We start from the raw sequence: 23,815 nt of genomic DNA, 5'->3' as shown, positions 1-23,815 counted from the left end.
AACCGTAAGATTGTTTTTACTTTCCCCTTTTCTTTTAGGGGGCCTGGTTGCCAGGGTCTCTGGAGCCACAGCCGACCCTGTCTCCTTGGTGGGTGGAAAGAGCTGGTTCCCCTGCGGCTGACTCCGAACCTCTTCAAGGAAAGGGGAATCAACCAAAGCATCTGAATACAGAGGTTTATATTTGGGGCAGGCCCGGGCCAGATGATCGTCACCGCCACATATCCTGCAGCGGCGTGGCCCGGTACAGTCTTTGGCCATGTGGCCCTTGTCCAAACAGTTCCTGCACCTCATGTTTGTGCAGGCGTCGGCTGTGTGGCCCCTACCCAAGCAAAGTCTACAGAAGGGAGGCTGCTGTGGATAAAACAGGTATCCTCTGTTCCCCTCGATATTAAAATAGCCCGGTGGGTGGCACAACCCGTCTGGAGCCAAGGGATCAGAACGCAGCCGGGCCTGGAACTGGCGTCTCCCATTCCATATTCCCAGCTCGTCCCGCATCTCCCGATGGCCAGGCTGAAGATCGACAAACTGCTGTAGATATTTCCTGACGGTCTCTGCAGGTAGGAAGGGGTTGAAGACGTGGACGGTGATAATCTTCTTATCTGCCCACCAGAGTTGTTCCATCGTGTATTCCTTCAACCCCTCCTCTTTCTTGTCTCTGCATGCCTCCAGCATGGTCGTAAAGCTTCCATCGGCGAGGACAGTCACATCAACGAAGCGCTGGGGACCATTCCTCTGGACACAAACAATGTCACTTGCCTTCAGGCAGATACTACACTTGATCTTAGCCAAAAGGCCGAGAAGCGATACTCGACGGCGCTCAGCGTCAGGGGAGTCTTTCTCGAACACACACTTCACAGCGACAGGGGTCCCGATTTCAGCGCCATCGTAACAGGAGGAGGAGACACGTCGCACGGGTTCTACTGACACCAAATCGCTCACTTCAAAAAGATGAAAAGAACCAGCGCCTTGCAATCATCTAGCGTTAAAACCACCAAGCGAGTACATTTAACATTAAACACGCCCACCGACCAATCACATTACAGACAGGATAAACAGCGAATTATGTCAATGTGATGCCGAACGCTGCCTGGAGGAAGAAACTAAATTAAAACACGAACTCCCCGGAAAATACAACAAAACACACAAGCAGAGCGTCTTTTGTACTTTTAAATATATAAAAGTATCGTTTCTCCACCTACAGGTGGAATCCTGCATTACACATCCGACCAAGTGAGAGACGCTTTGAATAAACATTGAAATGATACGAACATTTGGTTAACATTCAAAATTGTCCATAAGAATCACTTAACATTCCACAATCAGAAAATGTGTGTGCGTCACTTTTAAAAGTTATGGCTTGGCTTAAATATGTACTTTCTCGCTTTAATTTCTAATTGTAGATTCTCAGGTTAAAATACAAATAACAAATGACATAGGTGGTTTGTGGAGACACATCACCATCAAAGGTACAGGCCCGGCTGCACAAAACTAGCATCTAGCTTGTAAAACGCTAGAATAAGAATATTTCTTATTCTGTCTGGATCACACAGAAAGACTCAAACGAAACACTAATTGTGTTTTGTCTGCAGCCAGAGGTCAATATGAACGTTCCCCATGTTGGTGTCCTGCCCTTTTTTGCTACCTGCCAGAAAGCTCTACAGAAAGTGTAGACACATTGAGGTGATTGTTATCCCGGACAAGCCCAATGACCCCACACACTACTCCCTGGGCGCCTGTCATGGCTGCCCACTGCTCACTCAGGGTGTTGGGATAAATGCAGAGGACAGATTTCACTGTGTGCACCATGTGCTGTGCTGCTGTGTATCGCATGTGACAATCACTTTACTTTTTTTTTTTTTATTATTTATACTGTTTACGTTCTTACGCACTTCAAATTCTATATGTACAACTGCCATACCAGGACGTGATACTCCCCGTGAGGATAGATTCCACTGAGGGTGACCCCAAGGAGCCTGAAGCTGCTGACCCTCGCCACAGCACCTCCTCCGATGTAGATAGCTGCACATGCAATTATAGAATCCTGAAGGACCCCAACCACCCTGCACTGTCACTTTTTACTTTCCTGCCATCAGGCAAGAGACTCAGGACAATTCACACACGCACATCACGATTCAGAAACAGTTTCTACCCCAGTGCCATCAGGCTATACAACACATAGTATGCACTGCACTGTCACTTAAATTATGCACAATCACTTTCTTATACAACTTAGATATATTGACCCTTCTGTGACTTATTATTTATTGCTGCTGCACTTTGTCTTCTATGTCATCTATGTATCATGTTCTATGTTCTGTCTACGTGGGAGAGGTTTTCAAGTAAGAATTTCATTGTGCTCTGTACGCTGTACTTTGTACATATGACAATAAACTTCAACCTCAGTGCTGGAATGTCGAGGTGTGTTTAGGATTATTGGTAATATTTTGGTAATCACAATTGAAAAGTAAGAAGATTAAGAATCTGGATGTACCAGATGAAACACCCCCATAAAGAAGTCAGAAAGTTTTGCTGGGATGGTTACAACACAAAATATTGATATGGTAACTACACAAATCAAGTCTTCCTTTTCTAGTATCAACTGTCATGAAATAATATTAAATGTATATTTTGGGATTTAGTTTTTGGTAATATCAGTAATCATTTAGGTTACTAACTGTGTTGTTTGTAGCCTAGTCTGTGGTCTCTGTGTTAAACATTGTCAATAGGCAATAGAATTACAGTAATAACTATATTGTGCATTAAGTGTAGTAATTCAGGGATATTCCAAATCACATTCTTTTAACCCAACTTTAAATCTTCTAGACTATAATTTGATGAACTGTAGTTGGATCTAAAGGACATTATGCCCATCAGCGTCGTCTGTGGTGAAGGTTTTTGAGAGCTGCCTAGCTATAATAATTATGATATACCATCAGGGCCTACTATTACCGTAGAATTGATGCCTGTTTTGAAGAGAGGAAAAAAATCACTTAAAACACAACTCAATTGCACAATTGTGGCCATTACGACTCACTGCTGGATAGCACTTACAACAGAAAGGTATATAACAATAACTTGCCACTATTTAGATGAGAACTGGCAAGTTAATTAAGTTGTCCTACTAACACAGAGTATGACAAGCAGATACACAGCTGAGAACCTCAATGCTAAACTTTTTCATTTTGTAATCTTAATTTGTTATTTAAGCAAACCTATTTATTTTATTATTTTTATTAATTTGTTTTTGTCTGTTGTCAGAAATGCTGCAGGTGCAGGAAAATTTGACAACGTGTGAATCCAGATTCGGTTCTTGGTCTATTCTGTGTGCTGTTGTTTGCACATGTTAAAAAAAAGAAAAAAATGTTCACATATTTAATCTGACACTCTTCAGTTCAATTTTCATTCAATTCTAATTTAATTTGTGTCAACATGTGAGTTCGGGGACGCACTTGCAGACATGCACGCTTCCGTCACTTCCGCTTCCGGGTCACTGTCTCCCCGGCTGATCTTGCTCCCTCTGGTGGGCTGGAGGTGGTATGTTGACCGTGACAATATTCTAATATGATCAGTTAAAGTTAAAAGTTAAAGTGAAGTGACTGTCACGTGTGATGCACAGCACACGGTGCACACAGTGAAATTTGTCCTCTGCATTTAACCCATCACCCTGAGTGAACAGTGGGCAGCCATGACAGGCGCCAGGAGAGCAGTGTGTGGTGACTGTGCTTTGCTCAGTGGCACCTCAGTGGCACCTTGGCTGATCGGGATTACAGGGCCGCTTCCTTAACCGCAAGGCCACCACTGCCGTAGAAAAGAACACAATTGCACGAGCCAGCCAAGAGTCGAACCTAGAATCTTAAGATCCGTAGTCAGACGTGTTATCCATTGTGCCACTGGCCCGAACGATTAATGTTTGGATAACAAACAGCAATTGTCGTTTGGGAAAATTAATCGAAATGAAAAACTACAGGAAGCAGTTTCTGGCGCATAAAACTACATAAAAGATGTAGATTGGCAAAACTGTCATCAGTTCTTATTCTCCTCGACCTATCTGCTGCATTTGACACCGTTAACCACAAGACTCTCTTGTCAATCCTGAAGAGGTTTGGAATTCGGGGCTCAGCATGGCAGTGGTTTGCTTCCTACCTTGATGAGCGATCTTACCAAGTGACTTGGAAAGGATCCACCTCTACCTCATGTAGACTCTCCACTGGTGTCCCTCAAGGCTCGGTGCTAGGTCCTCTCCTTTTCTCCCTCTACACGAGATCACTTGGTGAGGTCATTTCCTCACATGGATTATCCTACCACTGCTATGCTGATGACACACAACTCCTCTTCTCCTTTCCTCCCTCTGATCTACATGCTGCTTCCAAAATCTCTGCATGTCTAACCGACATCTCGTCTTGGATGGCAGCCCATCACCTCCAACTCAATCCCACCAAAACTGAACTAATATTCATTCCAGCAGATTCTTCACCACATCAGGATCTTGCTATTTACCTAGACAACTCGCAGCTCTCTCCTTCTGCAACAGCCCGCAACCTTGGCGTAACAATAGACAACCAACTCTCCTTCTCAACTCACATCAGCAATCTTTCCCGCTCATGTAGATTCCTTCTCTACAATATCAGACGAATCCGCCCTTATCTGTCAACCCAGGCCACCCAACTACTGGTTCAGTCCTTAGTAATCTCACGACTGGACTACTGTAACTCCCTTCTAGCTGGTCTACCACTATGTACCATCCGACCTCTACAACTACTACAAAATGCAGCAGCACGACTAATCTTCAACCTTCCCAAATTCTCCCACACCACCCCTCTGCTACGTTCCCTCCACTGGCTCCCAGTAGCTGCACGAATCAGGTTCAAAATACTGATGCTGGCCTACAAAGCCAAACATGGAGTAGCACCATCCTACCTCACAGCCCTTATTACACCTCGCACTGCACCTCGTTTACTCCGAGCCTCCAGTACTGCTCGCCTGGTCCCTCCATCTCTGAAGGTAAAAGGAAGACATTCATCTAGACTCTTCTCTGTCTTGGCCCCTCGGTGGTGGAATGAACTTCCCCTCGAGGTCAGAACAGCTCAGTCACTGAGCACTTTCAAACGACAGCTCAAGACCTTCCTCTTTAAAGAATATTTAGATTAAATTGTCATTTTCTTGTTGTCGAACTTTGTGTAGGGCGTCTGCCAAATGCCGTAAATGTAAATGTAAAAAGATGCTACCCCACTAAAAACTACAGGAAGCAGTTTATGGCAGCTCAAAACATTTTTTTTCAAAAAATTTGAATCTGAAGAGAGTAACTTGGTTTTCATGACCCCTCTAAAACTTAATCTATAAATTACGACGCGTACTGAACAGGACTTCTGTAACAGAAAATTAAAGACTACTTTTTAGTAACACACTCGCCTATGAACCAGAAGACCCAGGTTCAAACCCCACTTACTACCATTGTGTCCCTGAGCAAGACACTTAACCCTGAGTTGCTCCAGGGGGACTGTCCCTGTAACTACTGATTGTAAGTCGCTTTGGATAATGGCGTCTGATAAATGCCGTAAATGTAAATGTAAAGCAATGAACACGTCGACAGCGTTGCGCGACATACAAAGTTAATACAGACTGAAAACGCGCAGTTTTAAAAAGTCACCTTCTGAATTTAAACTCACAGAACATCACAACTGAACTTGTTTCTGGGCGCCGTGACCTGCAGACATGTACACGATACAAACTACTCAGATCAAACATGCATTTTGTAAATGAACATTTGGAGACATTTACCTTGAATGTCCGTCTTCACCTGAACTGATGGACCACGGGAAAAGCGCGCTGCAGGGGGGGGTTGGTGATGTAAGAGATCTGATTGGTTTAGAGGAGCCAGATAGCTCCTCCCCCCTGCAGAACAGAGCGCGAACATTTTTGTACAGATGTGCCGTCAATACTTGTCGCAAAACTCCTGTGGTTTATATACGACGTACCTCCTATTAGAACATAATTTTTTAACGTAATTAAAATAACATATAAAAGGCGTAACATGTAACCATACATTACAGAACTTTTGTTTCATGTCTTTCTGCCTACTGTGAATCCCCGAAGCTTCGCCATTTTGTCTCTCTGTGTACTTGTGTAAAGTGAGATGACAGTAAAGTTGACTTTGACTTTTTGACTTGAGCAGTTTAGGGGGTCAGGGGTGCTGGATGGGGTCTTCATTTCTGTGTGACTCCAGGAGTTTGCTTCAGTATGTGTCTGAATTGTGAGGGGGGAGGAGGTCGTTAAGGTGACATGTCTGGCGGACATGTCCTGCTGGTCATGCATGTTTTGCCCAATGTGGATAACGTTACTGGCCTTCTTGCATAAGTGGCCAGCACAGGCTGTATCCAGATCTTGGAGTTTGGTTTAAGGCTCCATTGTATCTGTAGGGCTCCTGCAGTATTTAAAGTTTGCATGACGGCTTGCAGCCAAGGGATGTAGTCGTTGAGGGTGGGGTGCTTTTCATGCATGTTGTCAGTGTTTTCTATTTGCAGTTAAAATTATTGTAAATCATTCCTACTGTTAAATATGCTGGATGTATAATAAAAAGTTTAGGTTCATTTAGAAATTTAATGTAATGGAATTGACAAAGTTTGAAGTAATGACGTAGATGCACAGTTTTATTGCTTCTTTAATCAGTGTGTAAAAAGCCCACCCGTCATCCTAAAAATGGAATTAAGGTTGGACATCAGAGATTGCGTTGACCTTGTTAATCTGACTCTATGAGTTATTACCAATGTATTTGTACTCATCTGTTGTTGCTTGAAAAAAAATGTTACTTGAAAAATGAACCCCTCCTTTATATGGAACATTGGGCTGCCAAACGGTTGCCATCAGGCAATTTAAAAGGTTTTTCTAATCTATAAATAGGGCAGTGGTAGCCTAGCAGTTATGGAAGCAACTCTTTTTTTTAAGGGTTGCAGGTTTAAAGCAGCACCACATTCCCCTTGAATGTCTTCACAACCTGGTCAACATTACCTCCGTGGATGTCACCCGGTGACGTCTGGCCCCATCACACACGGACCATCCCTCTCAGCCTTCGGATGGACACCCACACCAAGCCCCTCAGCTTCCTCATCACACCCATAGTCCCCTCTGCTGGTCCTCTAGTTTGGTGTTGGAGTGGTGTCTCTCCTCTCAGGGCAATGGACTAGCAGTTAAGAAAGCGGCCCCGTAATCAGAAGGTTGCCAGTTCGAAACCCGATCTGCCGGTTCGAAACCCGATCGACCGTCCCCGGGCGCCTGTCATGGCTGCCCACTGCCCACCAAGGGTGATGGTTAAAAGCAGAGGACACATTTCGTTGTGTCATGGTGTGCTGCGCTGCAGTATTTCACAATCACTTTCACTTTCTCTCCCACCATCATTGTCTCCAACCACAACCCCTTCTTTGTGCGACATCACCACCACCAGTTTCACCCCAGTCCATTGACTGAGTACCTTTCTATTATCATGACCATACGGCCATCTTCAGTACCACCAAGGCAGCACAGCTCCCTCCACACCGACCAGGGGACTTGGCTGCCGGGCACCACCCCCCCATGGGGTCACCTCTACTCACTGTACAAATGTGAACACCAGGCCATGGAGAAGTTTGTGGTGAAGGCTCTTGTGGTGGGAATTGTCACGTCTGGGGAGCTGCAATATAGAAAGTCAACTGAGTTGATTACCAAGTTTAATTTACCATGCGCATGGAAGAACTCCCAAGTCTTGATTCCAGTTCACAAGCATTTATACCACTCTGGCCATACAAGGTCGAAAAACAAGCTTGCACCACTTTGGACAGTGGTGCCCATCAAGTTAAATCTTTCCTTTATCAGCTTATGTCCAGCTTTTGCGAGCTGAAATAGCTCAGTTGGGAGAGCATTAGACTGAAGATCAAAAGGTCCCTGGTTAAATCCCTGGATTCGGCAAAGCTTGTTGGACTGTGTACATGCAATTTTTAGGGGTGGTTGTAGCCTAGTGGGTAACACACTCACCTATGAATCAGAAGACCCAGGTTCAAATCCCACTTGCTACAATTGTGTCCCTGAGCAAGACACAATCCCTAAGTTGCTCCGGGGGGGGGGGCTGTCCCTGTAACTACTGATTGTAAGTTGCTCTGGATAAGGGTGTCTGATAAATGCTGTAAATGTACATGTTTTGCGTCAACAAGGTCAGATGTAAGATACACATTTGTCTTCTGATTGTTTCATGACCAAAGGTGGTGGTCAAATAACACATGAGAAGTTCAGGCCCATACATTTTTCCCTTCACAGCTCTACACAATGGCACCATCCGACCATCAACGTCTCCACCCGCTGCTGGATACAGGGGCTTCACGCTCCTTCATGAACCTGTCCCCTGTCAAGCAGTTTTTTCCCATCAAAACCTCCACCCTGACTGTGAGCTCCTGAGTGGATATAGGAATTCCAAAATAGACATGGTGGGCACCATTTCCCTACTGCTTCAGTATCAGAGTGTGACATTACCATCTTTTACTTTTCACGTCTCTCGTCATAGGGCTAACCTAATGGGTTTGGACTTGTATAGCAGTCGGGGCTTTTCAGTGATTGATGTGGATGGTGCCACCATTCTCATGGTGGGCTCACCCTGGCAGCAGCGCTGGCCCTCTCTGTCCACTGGCCTGGGCTGTCTCACCTCATTTTACCACCAGCCCCTGCTCAAACTGGCTACGACTGGTCATTCAGCCATTGCGCCGCCTCTTTCTGGCTCTCCATGATGAAGTCACTGCTGAACTCAACAACCTGCTGGAGCTGGCCTTCACCCTGGGTCTCCAAACTGGTGCTTGCACGGAAGAAGTCTGGGACTCTCCGGCCATGCGTGGATCCAAAATTCTCCAAATTCCACTAGCCTGTCTGGAGAGGGCATCACACCATTACATTCTAATGTGGAGGTTTTTCTACATCTCCCTGAATCCTCCGGCCCAGCCCAGCTCGCATCCTTTCTAGGAATGGTGGCATACTACTTGTGTTTTCTCCCTCAAAATTCTGCCACTACAGCCCCTGTAGCCCGCGTGCTTCTTAAAACCAGAGCCCCATGGGCCTGGTCCTCAGCCTGCTCCTCAGCCATCCATCAGCTAAAGGCCCAGCTTACCTCACCACTGGTGCTTGCTCAGTTTGACCAGTCTTGTCCCACTTTTCTGACCTGTGATGCTTCTGGTGTAGCGCTCAGTGCTGTCCTTTCTCAATGCCAACATGGTTTTGAGCGCCCCATTGCTTTTGCCTCCCGATCTCTGACTCCAGCTGAGAAGAAGTATTCAGTTGGGGAGCAGGAGGCATTGGCCTGTGTCTGGGTATGTGAGGGGTGGCATATATACTTATATGGCGGACATTTCACTCTCCACACAGACCATCAGGCCCTTACAACATCAGGCACTCTCATCTTCAGGCACGGGGCACAGGCCGCTTCGGCTACACTGCTGGTCGGAGAGACTCCTCCAATTTAATTTCACTCCGCTGTTTACCCCCGGTCGTGACAATGTTGTGGCAGACCTCCTTTCCAGGGCGACTCCAGACACTCCTCCAGGCGCAGCCATAGATATACTGGAGTCAGAGCTTATCCATATGTTTCATGGGCCACTCCGGGAGGTTGTGTCTCTACAGGACCTCCAACTGGCTTCAGCTGTCACAGCTTTGCAAATTCATTCAAGGGGGGTGGCCATGCACAGTGCCCAAGGACCTGGCACCATTTCATCGGATTAAAGAAGAGCTATCCTGCTGAAATGAGGTCTGTGTGGCACAAGGACTGCGGGCCGTCATCCCCGGCAGCCTACAACCTCGCATCCTGGCCATGGCTCATGAAGGACACCTGGGCATTGTAAAATCAAGCAGCGCTGCTGTGACAGTGTGTGGTGGCCTGGGATCAACAGGGATATTGAATTTACGGTGAAGGACTGCTCAACCTGCCTCGTCAGTGGAAAGATGTTACATATGCACAAGGGGAGTGTTGGGCAGTGTTCTTTCTGCATGTGTTCCGAGTTGTGAGTGCTTCTGTAAGGCATTGTTGGTATACGGAAATAAAAGAAATAATGAAGCAAACGCGTGTCGAGAGTCCACGTATTCATTCAGAAACAGCAAACATAACAATAGACGCATCAGAATTGGATGTTGCCAATGTCCTGTCACAGTACGATCTGCAACACGAGGTCAGACCTCCACGTCCCTGCCAAAATTCGCTCTTTCATCTAATCACAGAGTCCGAGCGTGACAAATGGCTGCTTGATGAAACTATCACATGACCAGAAGCGCAGCAGAAATGGGGTGACCTGACTCCTATAAAAGGACAAGATGGATATTGCAGCTTGGGCTAACCCCACACTCGCAGATCAACTTTGTGGAAATTCACCTGCCTCCTTGCGCCTCTCCAAAACTGTTTTTTTGTTTCCACATTCAGGTGCTCATTGTCCTGTCTCTCCTCATTTCTGTGTCAGAATGACTGAGCCAAACATTAACCCCGCGGAGTTCTCAGCTTTGTGGGTTTTGCGGCAGGCCACTATCATTGAGCAGTTGTCACAGGAGGTTAATCTTCTGCTACAGCGTTTACATGTTGGTCGCGGGGCACACAAAGCAACAGCTGTGGCACAAGTCCAGCCTCTGCCATCCTTAGACCCAGAGCCCAGCGGAGTGCTGGAGCGACACAGAGTGGAGCAGCAAAGTTAACAGTTCACATCCAGATACAGGACCCTGGCTGCTACAGATGATCTCCTATGAAGGCCTGGCTCCCAGAATTCACAATGGCCCCATCATACACACATGCACACACTGAGGAAATCAAATTCCATAATCTCCTCACCCCTCCTCCTGGGTTTTCCTTGGCTGGCCGTCCACGAGCCCCACCTTTCTTAGTCATCGGGCATCAGAGTTGTTAGTCCAGTCCAGTTCCTTTTCAGATTAACCCCAAGCTACCTGTAGGTCTCCACAGCCTCAATGTCCATACCCTGGATGTTCAGTGGTTATAGTGGAGGATGTTTGTGCTTGCGGAAGTCGACCACCAGCTCCTTGGTCTTTCCAGTGTTGATCTAGAGGAAGTTCTGCTGGTCCCTGGTCAGTTCTCTGTAGTCCTTGTCATCCCTATTTCTATGTTTTCCAACAAAAGCTGTGTATTATCGCTAGACGTAGGGACTTAATAAATACAAGTAAACTTTATTGTCATCTTAACTCTATACAGTCCAGCATACAGAAAGACAGGATGACAAAGCTGCGGTTATAGTGAAAACAAGAAAAAAACGGGACACAAAGTGGACATATTCACATGGAGTAGACATACCGAAATAAATCAGTATGAAAGTTTAACTTCAACATGGACAGAACTCCTGAGAATGAGGTTGTTGTTCATAGTGCATCACCGAGACAGTGATGTGTAAAATGCAAACTGCAGTTCAGTCATTTAACAGTCCGTTTTTGTGTGAGGGGGAATCAGGGGCAGCGAGTCAGTTCAGCAGTCTGATGTGGGGAAAAGCTATTTTGCAGTCTGGTGTACCGGGTCCCGATGCTGCGAAAGTGTCTCCCAGATGGGAGGAGCTAGAAGAGTCCATGTGATGGGACACTACAGCAGCACCTTGTGTAAATAATGAGAGAATCCCACTCTAGAGAATTTGCCTGCAGAAATTATACACACATTCTCAATTTATGATGAAAGATTATTCATTATCATATCCTGCTGAAACCACGGTTACATCCACTGTCAGTTTTTTTTAATTCAAGATGGTTCGAGATGACATCAGCTTTCTGAGGATGTCAGTTCTCCCTTCCTCAGCCTCAAGCAGAAAGTGTTGCAGAAAGACCAGGCAAATGAAATAGTCTTAAAAGCACAAAAACTGGTAGGAAAATGTTACAGAGAAATTTTTCCCAGGATACTCAGTCGGTTTTTGTAGCCAGCTTGCCAACGAGAGAGGAGGACACAGCAGTGCAGTCCTGAAAAACCGAAAAGCAGAAAAGCGTCCATCAACACTAGGGCTGAACGATATTTCGTTATCGTATCTATATCTCGATATGAACTTTCAAGATATTACTATCGGAAAAAGCAACGATATAGACGATATAGATTTCCCCTCCCCGCGCTCGCCCCGCCCTTCATACAACTCTGGCAGTCACACAACGAACATCAGTTTTACGAGTGGCCTTGAATGCACCGCTAAAGACAGCGCGCACACACTACAGAGACAGCGGAGAAATGAAAAAGAAAGAAAATGAGTGCGGGATATAATGCGGCTGGTGGTAGTGCAGAATTTGACTTGGTGCCAAAACATAAATCATCTTCCATTATTTGGAGGTATTTTGGATTCAGAAAAGACGATGTACACGTTGTGCAGGTCATGCTTAACAAAAATTGCGACTAAGCACAACAAACATGTTTCACCACCTGAAACAGCATCGCGTGCTGCATGAAGAGTGCATGACAATGAGAGAAACACCGGGGACTTCTCAGTCATCCCAAAATAAGATCAGTAGCGTTACGCCGTACGAGCCGTACGCCGTACAGTAAAAGCAAAGAAAAAACAGGACACAGAGTAGGCATATTAACATGGCAAATATATAATTAAGTTAGAGTTAAGCTACAAGCTACAATTTTTTTTTCCTTTTAGGTGTCAAAAGTCAAAAACCACATTCAGGTGCTCATTCGCAGATGATGTTATGTGAGAGTACGGGTTGCTTTTAAATGCATAAAAATATATGATGATAGTAACATTTTGAGTAAATAAATTTCCCTGAACCACTTATGGATGAGACAATGCTCTTTGCTATATTTGTGGGCTGGATGATAAAGAAATGAAGAAACCTTCACGGAAGGGTGCAATTTAACCTAGATGCTATTTATATAGTCATACAAATTCCTGTTTAGTAATAAAAAAAATTGCCTTGTTTTAATATGAATATCATAAGTCTGCTTCTGATATTTAGGAGTCTGGCTTTCATTACAACTCCATGTCCTGGGCCTCGTCTTCTGAGAAGTCGGACATCGAACTCTCCGAGGAGGAATCCCTGGCACTTTCCTCCTGCTCCTTCAGAGCCTCTTCTGTTGCATATTTCTGGATGTATTCTTTGATTTTCTGTTTGTACTCTTCTGGCCGATGCAGGTACATGGCAGCTGCACCTCCATTCAGAGGGTCAATAGGATTAGGGTACGCTAGCAATTGAGGTAACAATGACTCGAAAATATTGGTGAGATCATAAAGGGCAGTCCAGGCCTGGTTGATCACATCTAACCAAACAGTCCCTGACGCTTCATCAATATTTGGATGGAATATTTTAGTCATAAAACCTATTGATGGGGACTTGAAAGGGTATTTTTCTGGTAAATGTACTCGCACCTTCCAAACACCTCCTTCGTAAGGTGTTCCTTGTGGTCCGTAAAATTTCACTACTAACTCGTTCAGTACGCTGAGGATGGTAACTTCATGCTTTCTATTAATGAGATTCACCACGTCGGTATCCATTCGCCGCTTGCCCGGGTTCGGAGAGGACATTTATTACGATAATGTGGAGTATGACAGCGCTAGTACTGCTCAGCGTCAGGGAAATCTTTCTCAAACACACACTTCACAGAAACGGGGATCCTGACTTCAGCGCCATTGTAACAACGGACAAGACATGTCGCACGGGTTCTAGTGTGACCAATTTAGCCACTTTATGAAGATGAAAATAACAAGCGCCATGCGATAATCTACTATTAAAAACACGAACTGGGCAAAGTTAGCATTAAATAAGGCCACCGACCAATCACATTACAGACAGGAGAAACTGTGAACTCAACGTGATGCCGAACGCTGCTGGGAGGAACCGACTAAATTAAAACAGCAAATCTCACAAACACAGCGGAAAATACCACACAACACACAACGTGCACGGTACTTTTTGTACTTTTAATCTACAAAAGTCTCGTTTCTCCCGCGAAGGCCGGTCGCGGATAGTCATAACAGACAACAGGCCAATAGGATGCAAAGACAAAAGGCAGCCAATAGGATTTGAGCTTCTTTCTTGAGTAGTTTCTCAGAGGGCAAGGATCTCACTCCCATTGATATTTTATCAAATGTGTGCCATAACAGTAATAACTTAAACTAAAGGGTTTTATTTGCAAATATTGTAAATTTAACTTTAGCTTGGTATCAGTTGTATTTAAAAACCTACTCCAACTTAATAATAAATCGTAAGTAATTATTTGGTTACTATAATTAGTTATTATCTATTTTTTTTCACTTGTTTTTCAAAGTGTGTTTAATTATTACTTCCCAGAACAATTGTTCAAATTTAAATTCACAGAACCAACATATTACAGTCTTATGAAATATCTGTTTAAACCCAATTTGAACTGCATAATGAAATGTTAAGTATAAAGGCAACGTTTAATAAAAAAACTTTAATTACAGTTGCAGCATTTATCAGACACCCTTACAATCTTAAAATCAGAAGTTACAGGGACAGTCCCCCTGGAGACACTCAGGGTTAAGTGTCTTGCTCAGGGACACAATGGTAGTAAATGGGATTTGAACCTGGGTCTTCTGGTTCACAGGCGAGGCTACTACCACCCATATAAACATTGTATCAACTATAGAGAAAGAACAGAGAACACTTAAAAAAAACTGTAAATTGCTCTTTATTGCACTATTACTACTGTTCTGTTCTTCCTTTTCTTACACTGTACTGAATATTGTTATTTCCTCTCATTGCATTGAGCATGTTTATAGGACAAAAGAATGTAGCTCTCGGGATAAATAAAGTTTTGTCTTATCGCATGATTAGTGAATGCAAATCTTAAGGCCAGGTGGAAAATTACATGTATTTGCTTTATTGTGCTACTGGATCATAACCAGAATGTACACAGAGGTTCAAAATGCACAAATAAACTGGGAGCAATAGGGTGGTAGTAGCCTAGTGAGTAACACACTCGCCTATGAACCAGAAGGCCCGGGTTTGAATCCCACTTACTACCATTGTGTCCCTGAGCAAGACATTTAACCCTGACTGTCCCTGTAACTACTGATTGTAAGTCGCTCTGGATAAGGGCGTCTAATAAATGCTGTAAATGTAAATGTAAATAGACAAAATGGTGGGAATGTTGGTACATGTAGTGAAGATGACTTCATGAAAGGCATCCAGTCTTGAATTGATGTCCCTTTATTGTAAAATTCTCTTGCCATCCCCTTCCACACATGCTTAGTGGGATTCAAATTGTTGTATTTTGGTCATTTTGTTCTACTTGTGTCACCGATGTGGGGTCGATTCGACAGATTCTCCAACGAGCACATTTAACCTTGTTTACCGCAGAAAAAAAGGAATCATAGAAAAGCTGAAAAGCTGATTGTTTGTATGCATTCCCATTTTTGCCACACTGTTTCCAAAACAGACAAAAGTGCCGTGTGCTGTGCTGTGGTTCTTGGACAGATGCACAAGATCAGCGTTGTCTGTTCAAACAACAGTAACTTCAAAAACCTAAACGGCAAAGATAAAGTGACATGGTCCAGATGATAATCCAGAAAGCATATTTTGTTCAGAAGAACAAAATGCATTTTGTTTCATGAATCAAAGGCTCTTACTCTCAAGCACTTTTTATAAATGACGGAAACCATGTGATTGATATGTATGTGTCTGTTACGTCCCGTGATCATGTGACGTGTGGTTTGTATGTTCTGTCTTGTTGGTGTTTTTCCTTTTTGTAGGAGGAGTCTGTAATTTATGGAACTCCTGGTTCATAGGCGAGTGTCTAACCCACTAGGCCACTACCACCCTTTTTTTTTTGCCTTTCTTATTTTTGGGGAAAACCCCAGGGAGAGGTACGCGTCGGGCATCTCTGGTGGGAGAAGCCGCGAGTTCCGCGTTTAAAGTTGCCTAAAACCGGTACTTCCTCGAAGACTAGCGAGGTGGTAGGCAGTGTTGTATAGGCAGGTGTAGGGGCTGGACTTCCAGGGTTACGCGAGGTCACCGCAGGTCGTGGTTGTTAGCCAGCATGCAGTTCGTAAATTTTTTTAATATTATCGTAGCACATAGTTAGTTTCGTTTTATCAGTGCTTTCGGTAATCGGGTAGACTTTACGATGTTAAATCGTTTAACATGGCTTCGGAATTCGTGGGGTTTTCTGAGAGTCCGTCAGAAGAATTTTTGGACAGTTTCACCAAGGACCAGCTAGTGGCAGTAGCGGAATTTTACCAAATTCCCATAACTGGTGCGGATAAACGGTTGAAAGATACTGTTTTGAAAGCTATAAAAATCAGCCTGGTAGAGCAGGGTGTTATTGGTTCCGTTTCTAAGCCCAGTAGCCCGCCTTCGGTGGAGGAATCACTACATTCTGCAGGCAGTGTAGAGGCCGAGATGCAGCTGAAGGAAATGTCGCTGCAGGAGAAACAAATGCAGCTTGACGCTGCAAAATTACGTGCCGAACGGGAAGTTCAGGCACTTCGGGAACTGGAACATCAGCTCCAGATAAAGAAGTTGGATCATGAGCTAAAGCTTAAAATGTGGGAAGGGGAAGAACGGGAACGCGAGCGTCAACACGAACTACAATTAAAACGTGTGGAGCTCGAGTTGGCTTCTAAATATGCCCATTCTTCACCCTCATCTGATCCCTCACCACCTGCTTTCGATGTCGGTTGATAAGATAAGATAAGATAAACCTTTATTAGTCCCACAAGTGGGAAATTGCACTTGTCACGGCAGAAAGTGGACAGAAGCAGAAGGTAATAGCATCACAAAAAATAACATAAATATGTATCTGTATATATGTACAAATTTACAATTTAAACAGTTAACAATTTAACAGAATGTGCCAAAGTGTGTGTGTTTGTCTGTGTATGTGTGGTCAGCTGTGAGGTCTTTGATATAGAGTCTGACTGCGGTTGGAAGAAAAGACCTTCTGAACCTCTCCTTCCCACATCGTGGGTGCAGTAGCCTGCCACTGAAGGAGCTGCTCAGTGCTGTCAGAGTTTCTTGCATGGGGTGGGAGATGTTGTCCAACAGGGATGACAGCTTAGCCACCATTCTCCTGTCACTCACCACCTCCACTGGGTCAGCAGTTGGTGGAGTTGTGTGAGAAGTCTGCAGTACAGATTGTGAAGAGGAACGGCGCAAGAACCATTCCCTGCAGAGCCCCCGTACTGCAGACAACTGTGTCTGACGTACAGCCCTGAGTTCTCACATACTGTGGTCGGTTAGTGAGGTAGTCCAGGATCCATGTGGCTAGATGAAGGTCCACTCCTGTGTGCTCCAGCTTGTCCCTCAGGATTGTGGGTAGAATGGTGTTGAAAGCACTGGAGAAATCAAAGAACATGATTCTCACAGTGCTCCTAGCGGTCTCCAGGTGAGAGAGGGAACGATGCCAGGCTGGTAAGCAATCTGAAGCGGGTCCAGTGATGAGTTCACCATAGGCCGAAGCTGGGCCAGGATCAGCCGCTCCAGGGTCTTCATCAGGTGGGATGTCAGCGCCACCGGCCTGTAGCTGTTGAGGTCCTTGGGATGTGGAGTCTTTGGCACTGGTACCCACAGAGCTGTGGGACTCTCCCCAGCTTCAGGCTCAGGTTAAAAATGTGCGTCAACACCCCACACAGCTGATCTGCGCAGGACCTGACAAGCCTTGAGCTGATTCCATCTGGGCCCGCTGCCTTCCTAGCTTTCATCCTCCTCAGTTCTCTCCTAACCTGCGTGGTTGAGAGAGACAGGCTGGAGCCGTGTGCTGGATGGGTGCTGGATGCCGTGGTTGGGGAGGGGGAGCAGTCAGCGGTGTGAAGAGTAGAGGAGGTGTGAATAGAGGTGGGGCTGGGGGGTGTAGAGGAGGTGTGAATAGAGGTGGGGGTGTCTGCAGCAGGTGTTAAGGGCTGCATTAGAGAGGACAGTTTGGAGGGAGAGTCAGTGGCAGATGAATCAAACCTGTTGAAAAAGTGATTCAGCTCATTTGCCCACCTCACATCCCCCACCGGCAGAGAGTTATTTTCTTTGTGGCCTGAGATGGTTCTGAGGCCCTTCCAGACTCCGCAGACATTGTTCTGCTGGAGCTGGTTTTCCATCCTCTGCCTGTAGCTGTCCTTTTCATCCCTGATTAGTCTTTTTAATTCCCTCTGCACCCTTTTCAGCTCCTCCTTGTCTCCTGATTTGAAGGCCCCCCTCTTCTGCTTGAGGACGGCCTTGATTTCTGCAGTAATCCAGGGTTTGTTGTTGGGGTAGCACCGTACGTTTATGTATTCAGTAATGCATGTCACAATGTTGTCTATGTCCTCCCCATGGTCGTCACACAGCACATCCCACACAGTCGACTCAAAACAGTCCTTTAGAGCCTCCTCGCTCTCCTCAGACCATCTCTGTACTGTGCGGGTGACTGCTGGCTCCCTGCGCACTAAGGGCTCGTACACTGGGACAAGGTGCACCAGGTTGTGATCAGATCTTCCCAGGGGAGGGAGAGGTGATGAACTGTATGCCTCTTTTGTGTTGGCATACAGTCTGTCCAATGTTTTATTGGCACATTAGAATGGTACCTCCGTTTTCTGAAAAGGAAGTGGAGAAATATTTTAACCATTTTGAGCGTGTTGCGACCACATTGAAGTGGCCTGAAGACGTATGGACTCTGTTGCTACAGTGTGTGCTTGTGGGAAAAGCTCAGGAGGTTTACTGCTCTCTCACTGTGCAGCAAAGTTGTGATCATGCCCTGGTTAAAACTGCCATAATGAATGCATATGAACTTGTGCCTGAGGCGTACAGGCAAAAGTTCAGAAAATTTAGAAAAACCGATCAGCTTATGTTTGCTGAATTTGCCAGAGAAAAAGAAACTTTATTCGACCGGTGGTGTGTGTCAAGTGAAGTAACTACATGGGATCAGCTGCGGGAGTTAATGTTACTTGAGAAATTTAAGAATTGTATTCCTGAAGCTGTGGCAACCCATTTAAACGACCAGAAGGTTTCCACGTTAGCACAGGCTGCTGTGTGTGCGGACGAGTACTCTTTAACACATAAAATTGTGTTTTCACAGTCACGGAAAAAGGACTATGGAGAAGGTGTGCGGGGCGGCAGAACATATTCTAGATCTCCACCTAGTTCGCCGCGGGGATCTCGGGCGCGTTTTTACTGCCATGAGACTTGCCATCTCATCGCGGATTGTCCAACATTGAAGAAGGAAAACACGCAAAGAGGACCTGCACCAAAAGGGGTTGGTTTTATTCGTGCTGTGAACGCACCTTCTACCTTAGATGCGTCTTTTGAACCATTCGTGTTACGAGGTACTGTCTCTCTCTCGCCGGAGGGCAGAGGTGAGGTCCCGGTCCGCATTTTACGTGATACCGGAGCAGCCCAGTCTTTCATTTTAGAGGGTCTTTTACCGTTCTCTGGGGATTCATTCTGTGGGTCTCATATTTTAGTACAGGAGATCGAGTTGGTCATCGTGAAGGCGCCCCTGCACTTAGTAAAAATGTGGATTTATATACCGGCCTGTGTAAAGTGGCGGTTCGTCCTGAGCTGCCTGTTAAAGGAGTTGATTTTATCCTTGGGAATGATTTAGCGGGTGGGAAGGTACTTCCTCTTCTGGAAGTGATAGACGCTCCCACGAGTCACCCAGTCCGGTCGAGGTGGACGCTGAGTTTGCGACAGTTTTCCGAGTTTGCGACAGTAACTCGAGCTCAGTCGCGAATGCGGAGTGATATCTATTTGGCCGACACTTTTATTTCTGCGCCGGGTTTAGATTTTTCGTCCACAGCACAGCCGCCTCAGAGCCCAACAGCAGGGTCGCTGCCCACGGCAAGTTTAAAGTGAAGTGATTGTCACATGTGATACACAGCAGCACAGCACACGGTGCACACAGTGAAATTTGTCCTCTGCATTTAACCCATCACCCTAAGTGAGCAGTGGGCAGCCATGACAGGCGCCCGGGGAGCAGTGTGTGGGGACGGTGCTTTGCTCAGTGGCACCTCAGTGGCACCTTGGCGGATCGGGTTTCGAACCGGCAACCTTCTGATTACGGGGCCGATTCCTTAACCGCTAGGCCACCACTGCCCCACTGGTGGAGAATCTGAGCTGTCACTTACAGTCAGTAAAGCACAACTTTCCCGGGCACAACAGAAAGATTAGTCTCTAGTTAAGTGTCGTTCTGTGGTTGTTCGTAAGGAGGATTTAACGAGGAAGTCGGTGGCGTATTTCTAGGAAGATGGAGTTTTGATGAGGAAGTGGACTCCTCCGGTTGCGGATGATTTGGTTTGGAATTCTGTTTTCCAAGTAGTGGTTTCAGTTAAATTCAGGTCGCAGGTTTTAACATTGGGGCACGACAATGTCTTTGCAGGTCACCTGGGAGTAACGAAGACCTACAATCGTATTCTGCGGTACTTCTTCTGGCCGGGTTTAAAAGCAGATGTAGCGAAGCACTGTCGTTCATGCCATGTCTGTCAGTTGGCTGGGAAGCCGAACCAGACGATACCACCAGCACCCCTGTACCCCATACCGGTTTTAACGGAACCTTTTGAGAAAATAATTTTAGATTGTGTTGGAAACAAATACTTGCTCACTCTGATGTGTAGTGCCACCCGTTTCCTGAAGCAGTCCCCTTACGCTCATTAAAAACTAAACCGTGGTGAAAGCACTGACCCAGTTCTTTTCACTATTCGGGCTTCCAAAGGTGGTGCAGACGGACCAAGGGTCCAATTTCCTGTCATGTCTTTTTAAGCAGGTGTTGTCCCACCTTGGAATTGAGCATGCTGTTTCTAGCGCCTATCACCCTCAGTCACAGGGGGCACTAGAGAGGTTTTACCAAACCTTGAAAACCATGCTTCGTACTTATTGCTTGGACACAGCTAAAGAATGGGATGAGGGACTCCCTTTGCTTTTATTCGCTGTTCGTGAGACCTTCGCAGCACCTTGAGACTCTAGAGTCTGTTTTTAAGCGCCTTCAACAAGCGCCGCTAACCCTCAACCTTGCCAAATGTGAATTTGGGAAAGCGACTGTGACCTACCTAGGAAAAGAAGTAGGTCAGGATCGAGTTCACAACAACACTTAAGGCTAATACTTTATTACAAACAAAGACATTTACACAACAAAACAAACACAAAACAGGTCTGGGCAGTCTAAGTGTTGTCTTCTGGTCACAATCCTTCACTTCACCAACAATATTCTTCTCTCACACAAACATTCTATCTTCACCAACACCCCACTCTCCTTTTCACCAACACCTCTTCTCTTCACCAACATTCCTCCTATGTCCCAAAACAGCCGCCATTTTGAATCCTCTTCCCTATTACAGCCTACCAGTCATGGCAGGAAGTGGGAGGAGTCCAATCATGGGCTGATGAGGAGCCACCCTGCAACATTAAAGAGACAGAAAGAGAGAGAGAGAGAGACACACACACACACACACACAACCGAAAACACCCATAGTCTGCCACGGGACGTCACACCCCCACCACCAAAAATCAACGTACTATGTTGATTCACCCAAAAAAACTGTGGTCAGAAAAAATTGTGCGGTGGACCCAATGTATACCTCGAAATTTTGCAATGCTAAAATCAGTGCTAATGCCTCCTTTTCGATGGTGCTGTAGTTCACCTGATGTTTTAAGAACTTTTTTGAGAAGAAGCAAATGGGATGATCAACTCCATACACATCTTCCTGTAACAGCACAGCCCCAGCTCCAACAGCACTGGCATCCACCTCCAGTTTGAAAAGGCGCTGGAAGTCAGGAGCTGCAAGAACAGGGGTACTGTAAAGAAGGGTTTTCACAGACATAAAAGCATTCTGGCATTCATCGTTCCAACTAAACTGTAATCTGCCTCGCAGCAGTTCAGTCAATGGACACACTAAATCCGAAAAGTTTTTACAAAAAGCCCGGTAGTATCCAGCCATTCCCAAAAATCGGCACAGTTCCCTTTTCGATGTGGGAACTGGGAAGGCAAGAATGGCCTGAATCTTAGCCTTCACAGGTTTTACCTGGCCTTGACCCACCTCTTTACCCAGGTAAGTCACAGTGGCTTTGCCGAACTCACACTTTGGCAAGTTCAAAGTCAGCGATGCATCCTGCAGCCGCTTGAACATAGCTGTCAAGAGTGTGGATATGCTCGGACCAAGTGGACGAATAGACAATAATGTCATCTAAATAAGCATCACAGTTTTTAATTCCACAAAGCACTTTAGACATTATACGCTGAAAAGTCGCTGGCGCATTACGTAACCCAAAAGGCATAACCGTATATTGTAAGAAATTATCTGGTGTGACGAAAGCAGAAATTTCAGAAGCTTGGGGAGTCAACGGAACTTGCCAGTAACCACTAATTTACTGACAATACGAGCCGAACCAACCCTATCAACACAATCTTCCATTCGGGGCAATGGAAATGAATCTGATCTAGTTACTGCATTTACTTTTCTGTAATCAGTACAGAAACGAACTGTACCATCAGGCTTAGGTACTAACAGACAGGGACTACTCCATGGACTACAGCTTGGCACAGAGAACCCATGTTCCAACAAATAATAAACCTCAGACTGCATTACCATACGCTTAGTGGGATTTAGTCTGTACGGGTGCTGTCTGATTGGGGCATGTTCACCAACATCAATGTCATGCTTTAACACTGTAGAACATGACAGAACATCCCCAAACAATGTCTTATATGTCCGAATGAAAATCATAACCTGCTCCCGTTCGTTAAGAGGCAAATGTGACATATGTGCGTCTAACTTTTGTAAGATCACACTGTTGTGTAATAGATGCGAAGACACAGGAACATTTTCTAGATGTAACCCATCCTCCTCGGGAGAATAAGCATCCAGCAGGGGCATAGAAGCCACAGATAACACAGCAGCTCCTTTTCCCGGTGGATCTACATTGTCCTGTGTTGCATCACTGTCTCTCATAACGTATTTCTTGAGCATGTTCACATGACATACACGCATTTTACGTTTTCGGTCAGGAGTGCGAATAACGTAATCAGTGTCACTTAACTGGGACTCCACCACATAAGGACCTGAGAATTTTGCTTGGAGAGCAGACCCCATTAGTGGTAATAAAACCAGAACCCTATCACCTGGCTGAAAAGATGAAGAGACTGCTTTCTGATCATATCGGGCTTTCATAGACCCTTGTGCATGTTGTAAGGAAGCTCAAGCATTATGAAGCCGTTCCCGGAAGGAACTGACATGATCCAGCACATTAGTCTCTGTAAATGGTTCAGCTACTCAGGCTTCTTTAAGCAGCTTGAGTGGACCACGCATGGTGTGACCAAATACAAGGTCAGCAGGACTGAATCCCAAAGACTCCTGAAGAGTTTCACGAATGGCAAACAACAATAGTGGGAGACCCTCATCCCACTCTTTAGCCGAAGCTAAGCAATAAGTACGGAGCATGGACTTCAGAGTTTTGTGAAAACGTTCCAATGCTCCTTGCGACTGAGGATGGTAAGCACTTGATACCAGATGCTTTATTTGTAATTCCTCCAAACTTGCTTAAAAAGGCGAGACAGGAAATTTGAACCTTGGTCCGTTTGGACCAAAAAGTAGAAAAGAACTTCACTAAGGCTTTCACTATATTCTTAGCCTTTAGTGAGCGTAACGGAACTGCTTCCGGGAAACGTGTGGCACTACACATTATCGTCAGCAAGTATTTAAAACCTGTTTTGGTACGAGGAAGTGGACCAACACAATCTAAAATTATCTTCGAAAATGGTTCGGTTAGGACAGGCACAGGACAAAGTGGCGCGGGTGGAATTGACTGGTTCGGTTTACCAGCCAACTGACAAACGTGACACGATCGACAATATTGAGCAACATCGGATTTCAACCCAGGCCAAAAGAAATGGCACAATATCCGGTTATATGTTTTTGTTATTCCC

General features: G+C 45.4%; 1 protein-coding gene and 1 pseudogene across 1 annotated transcript; both read right to left on the bottom strand.

Moving 5' to 3' along the window:
- Positions 1 to 678: 678 nt before the first annotated feature.
- LOC114798964 (uncharacterized) lies at positions 679 to 805 on the bottom strand (annotated as a pseudogene).
- A 12,136-nt stretch (positions 806 to 12,941) lies between these two features.
- LOC114798678 (ubiquitin-conjugating enzyme E2 H-like) lies at positions 12,942 to 13,493 on the bottom strand. The gene is made up of 2 exons (XM_028994567.1): positions 13,291 to 13,493; positions 12,942 to 13,197 (listed from the first exon to the last, which is right to left on the bottom strand). Exons 1-2 carry the CDS (start codon positions 13,491 to 13,493, stop codon positions 12,942 to 12,944), a joined length of 459 nt encoding a protein of 152 aa, XP_028850400.1.
- Positions 13,494 to 23,815: the final 10,322 nt, after the last annotated feature.

The sequence above is a fragment of the Denticeps clupeoides genome, chromosome 10 (genome assembly GCF_900700375.1).
Source record: "Denticeps clupeoides chromosome 10, fDenClu1.1, whole genome shotgun sequence".
Lineage (NCBI taxonomy): Eukaryota > Metazoa > Chordata > Actinopteri > Clupeiformes > Denticipitidae > Denticeps > Denticeps clupeoides.
This window is presented reverse-complemented; position numbering and strand designations above follow the sequence as displayed.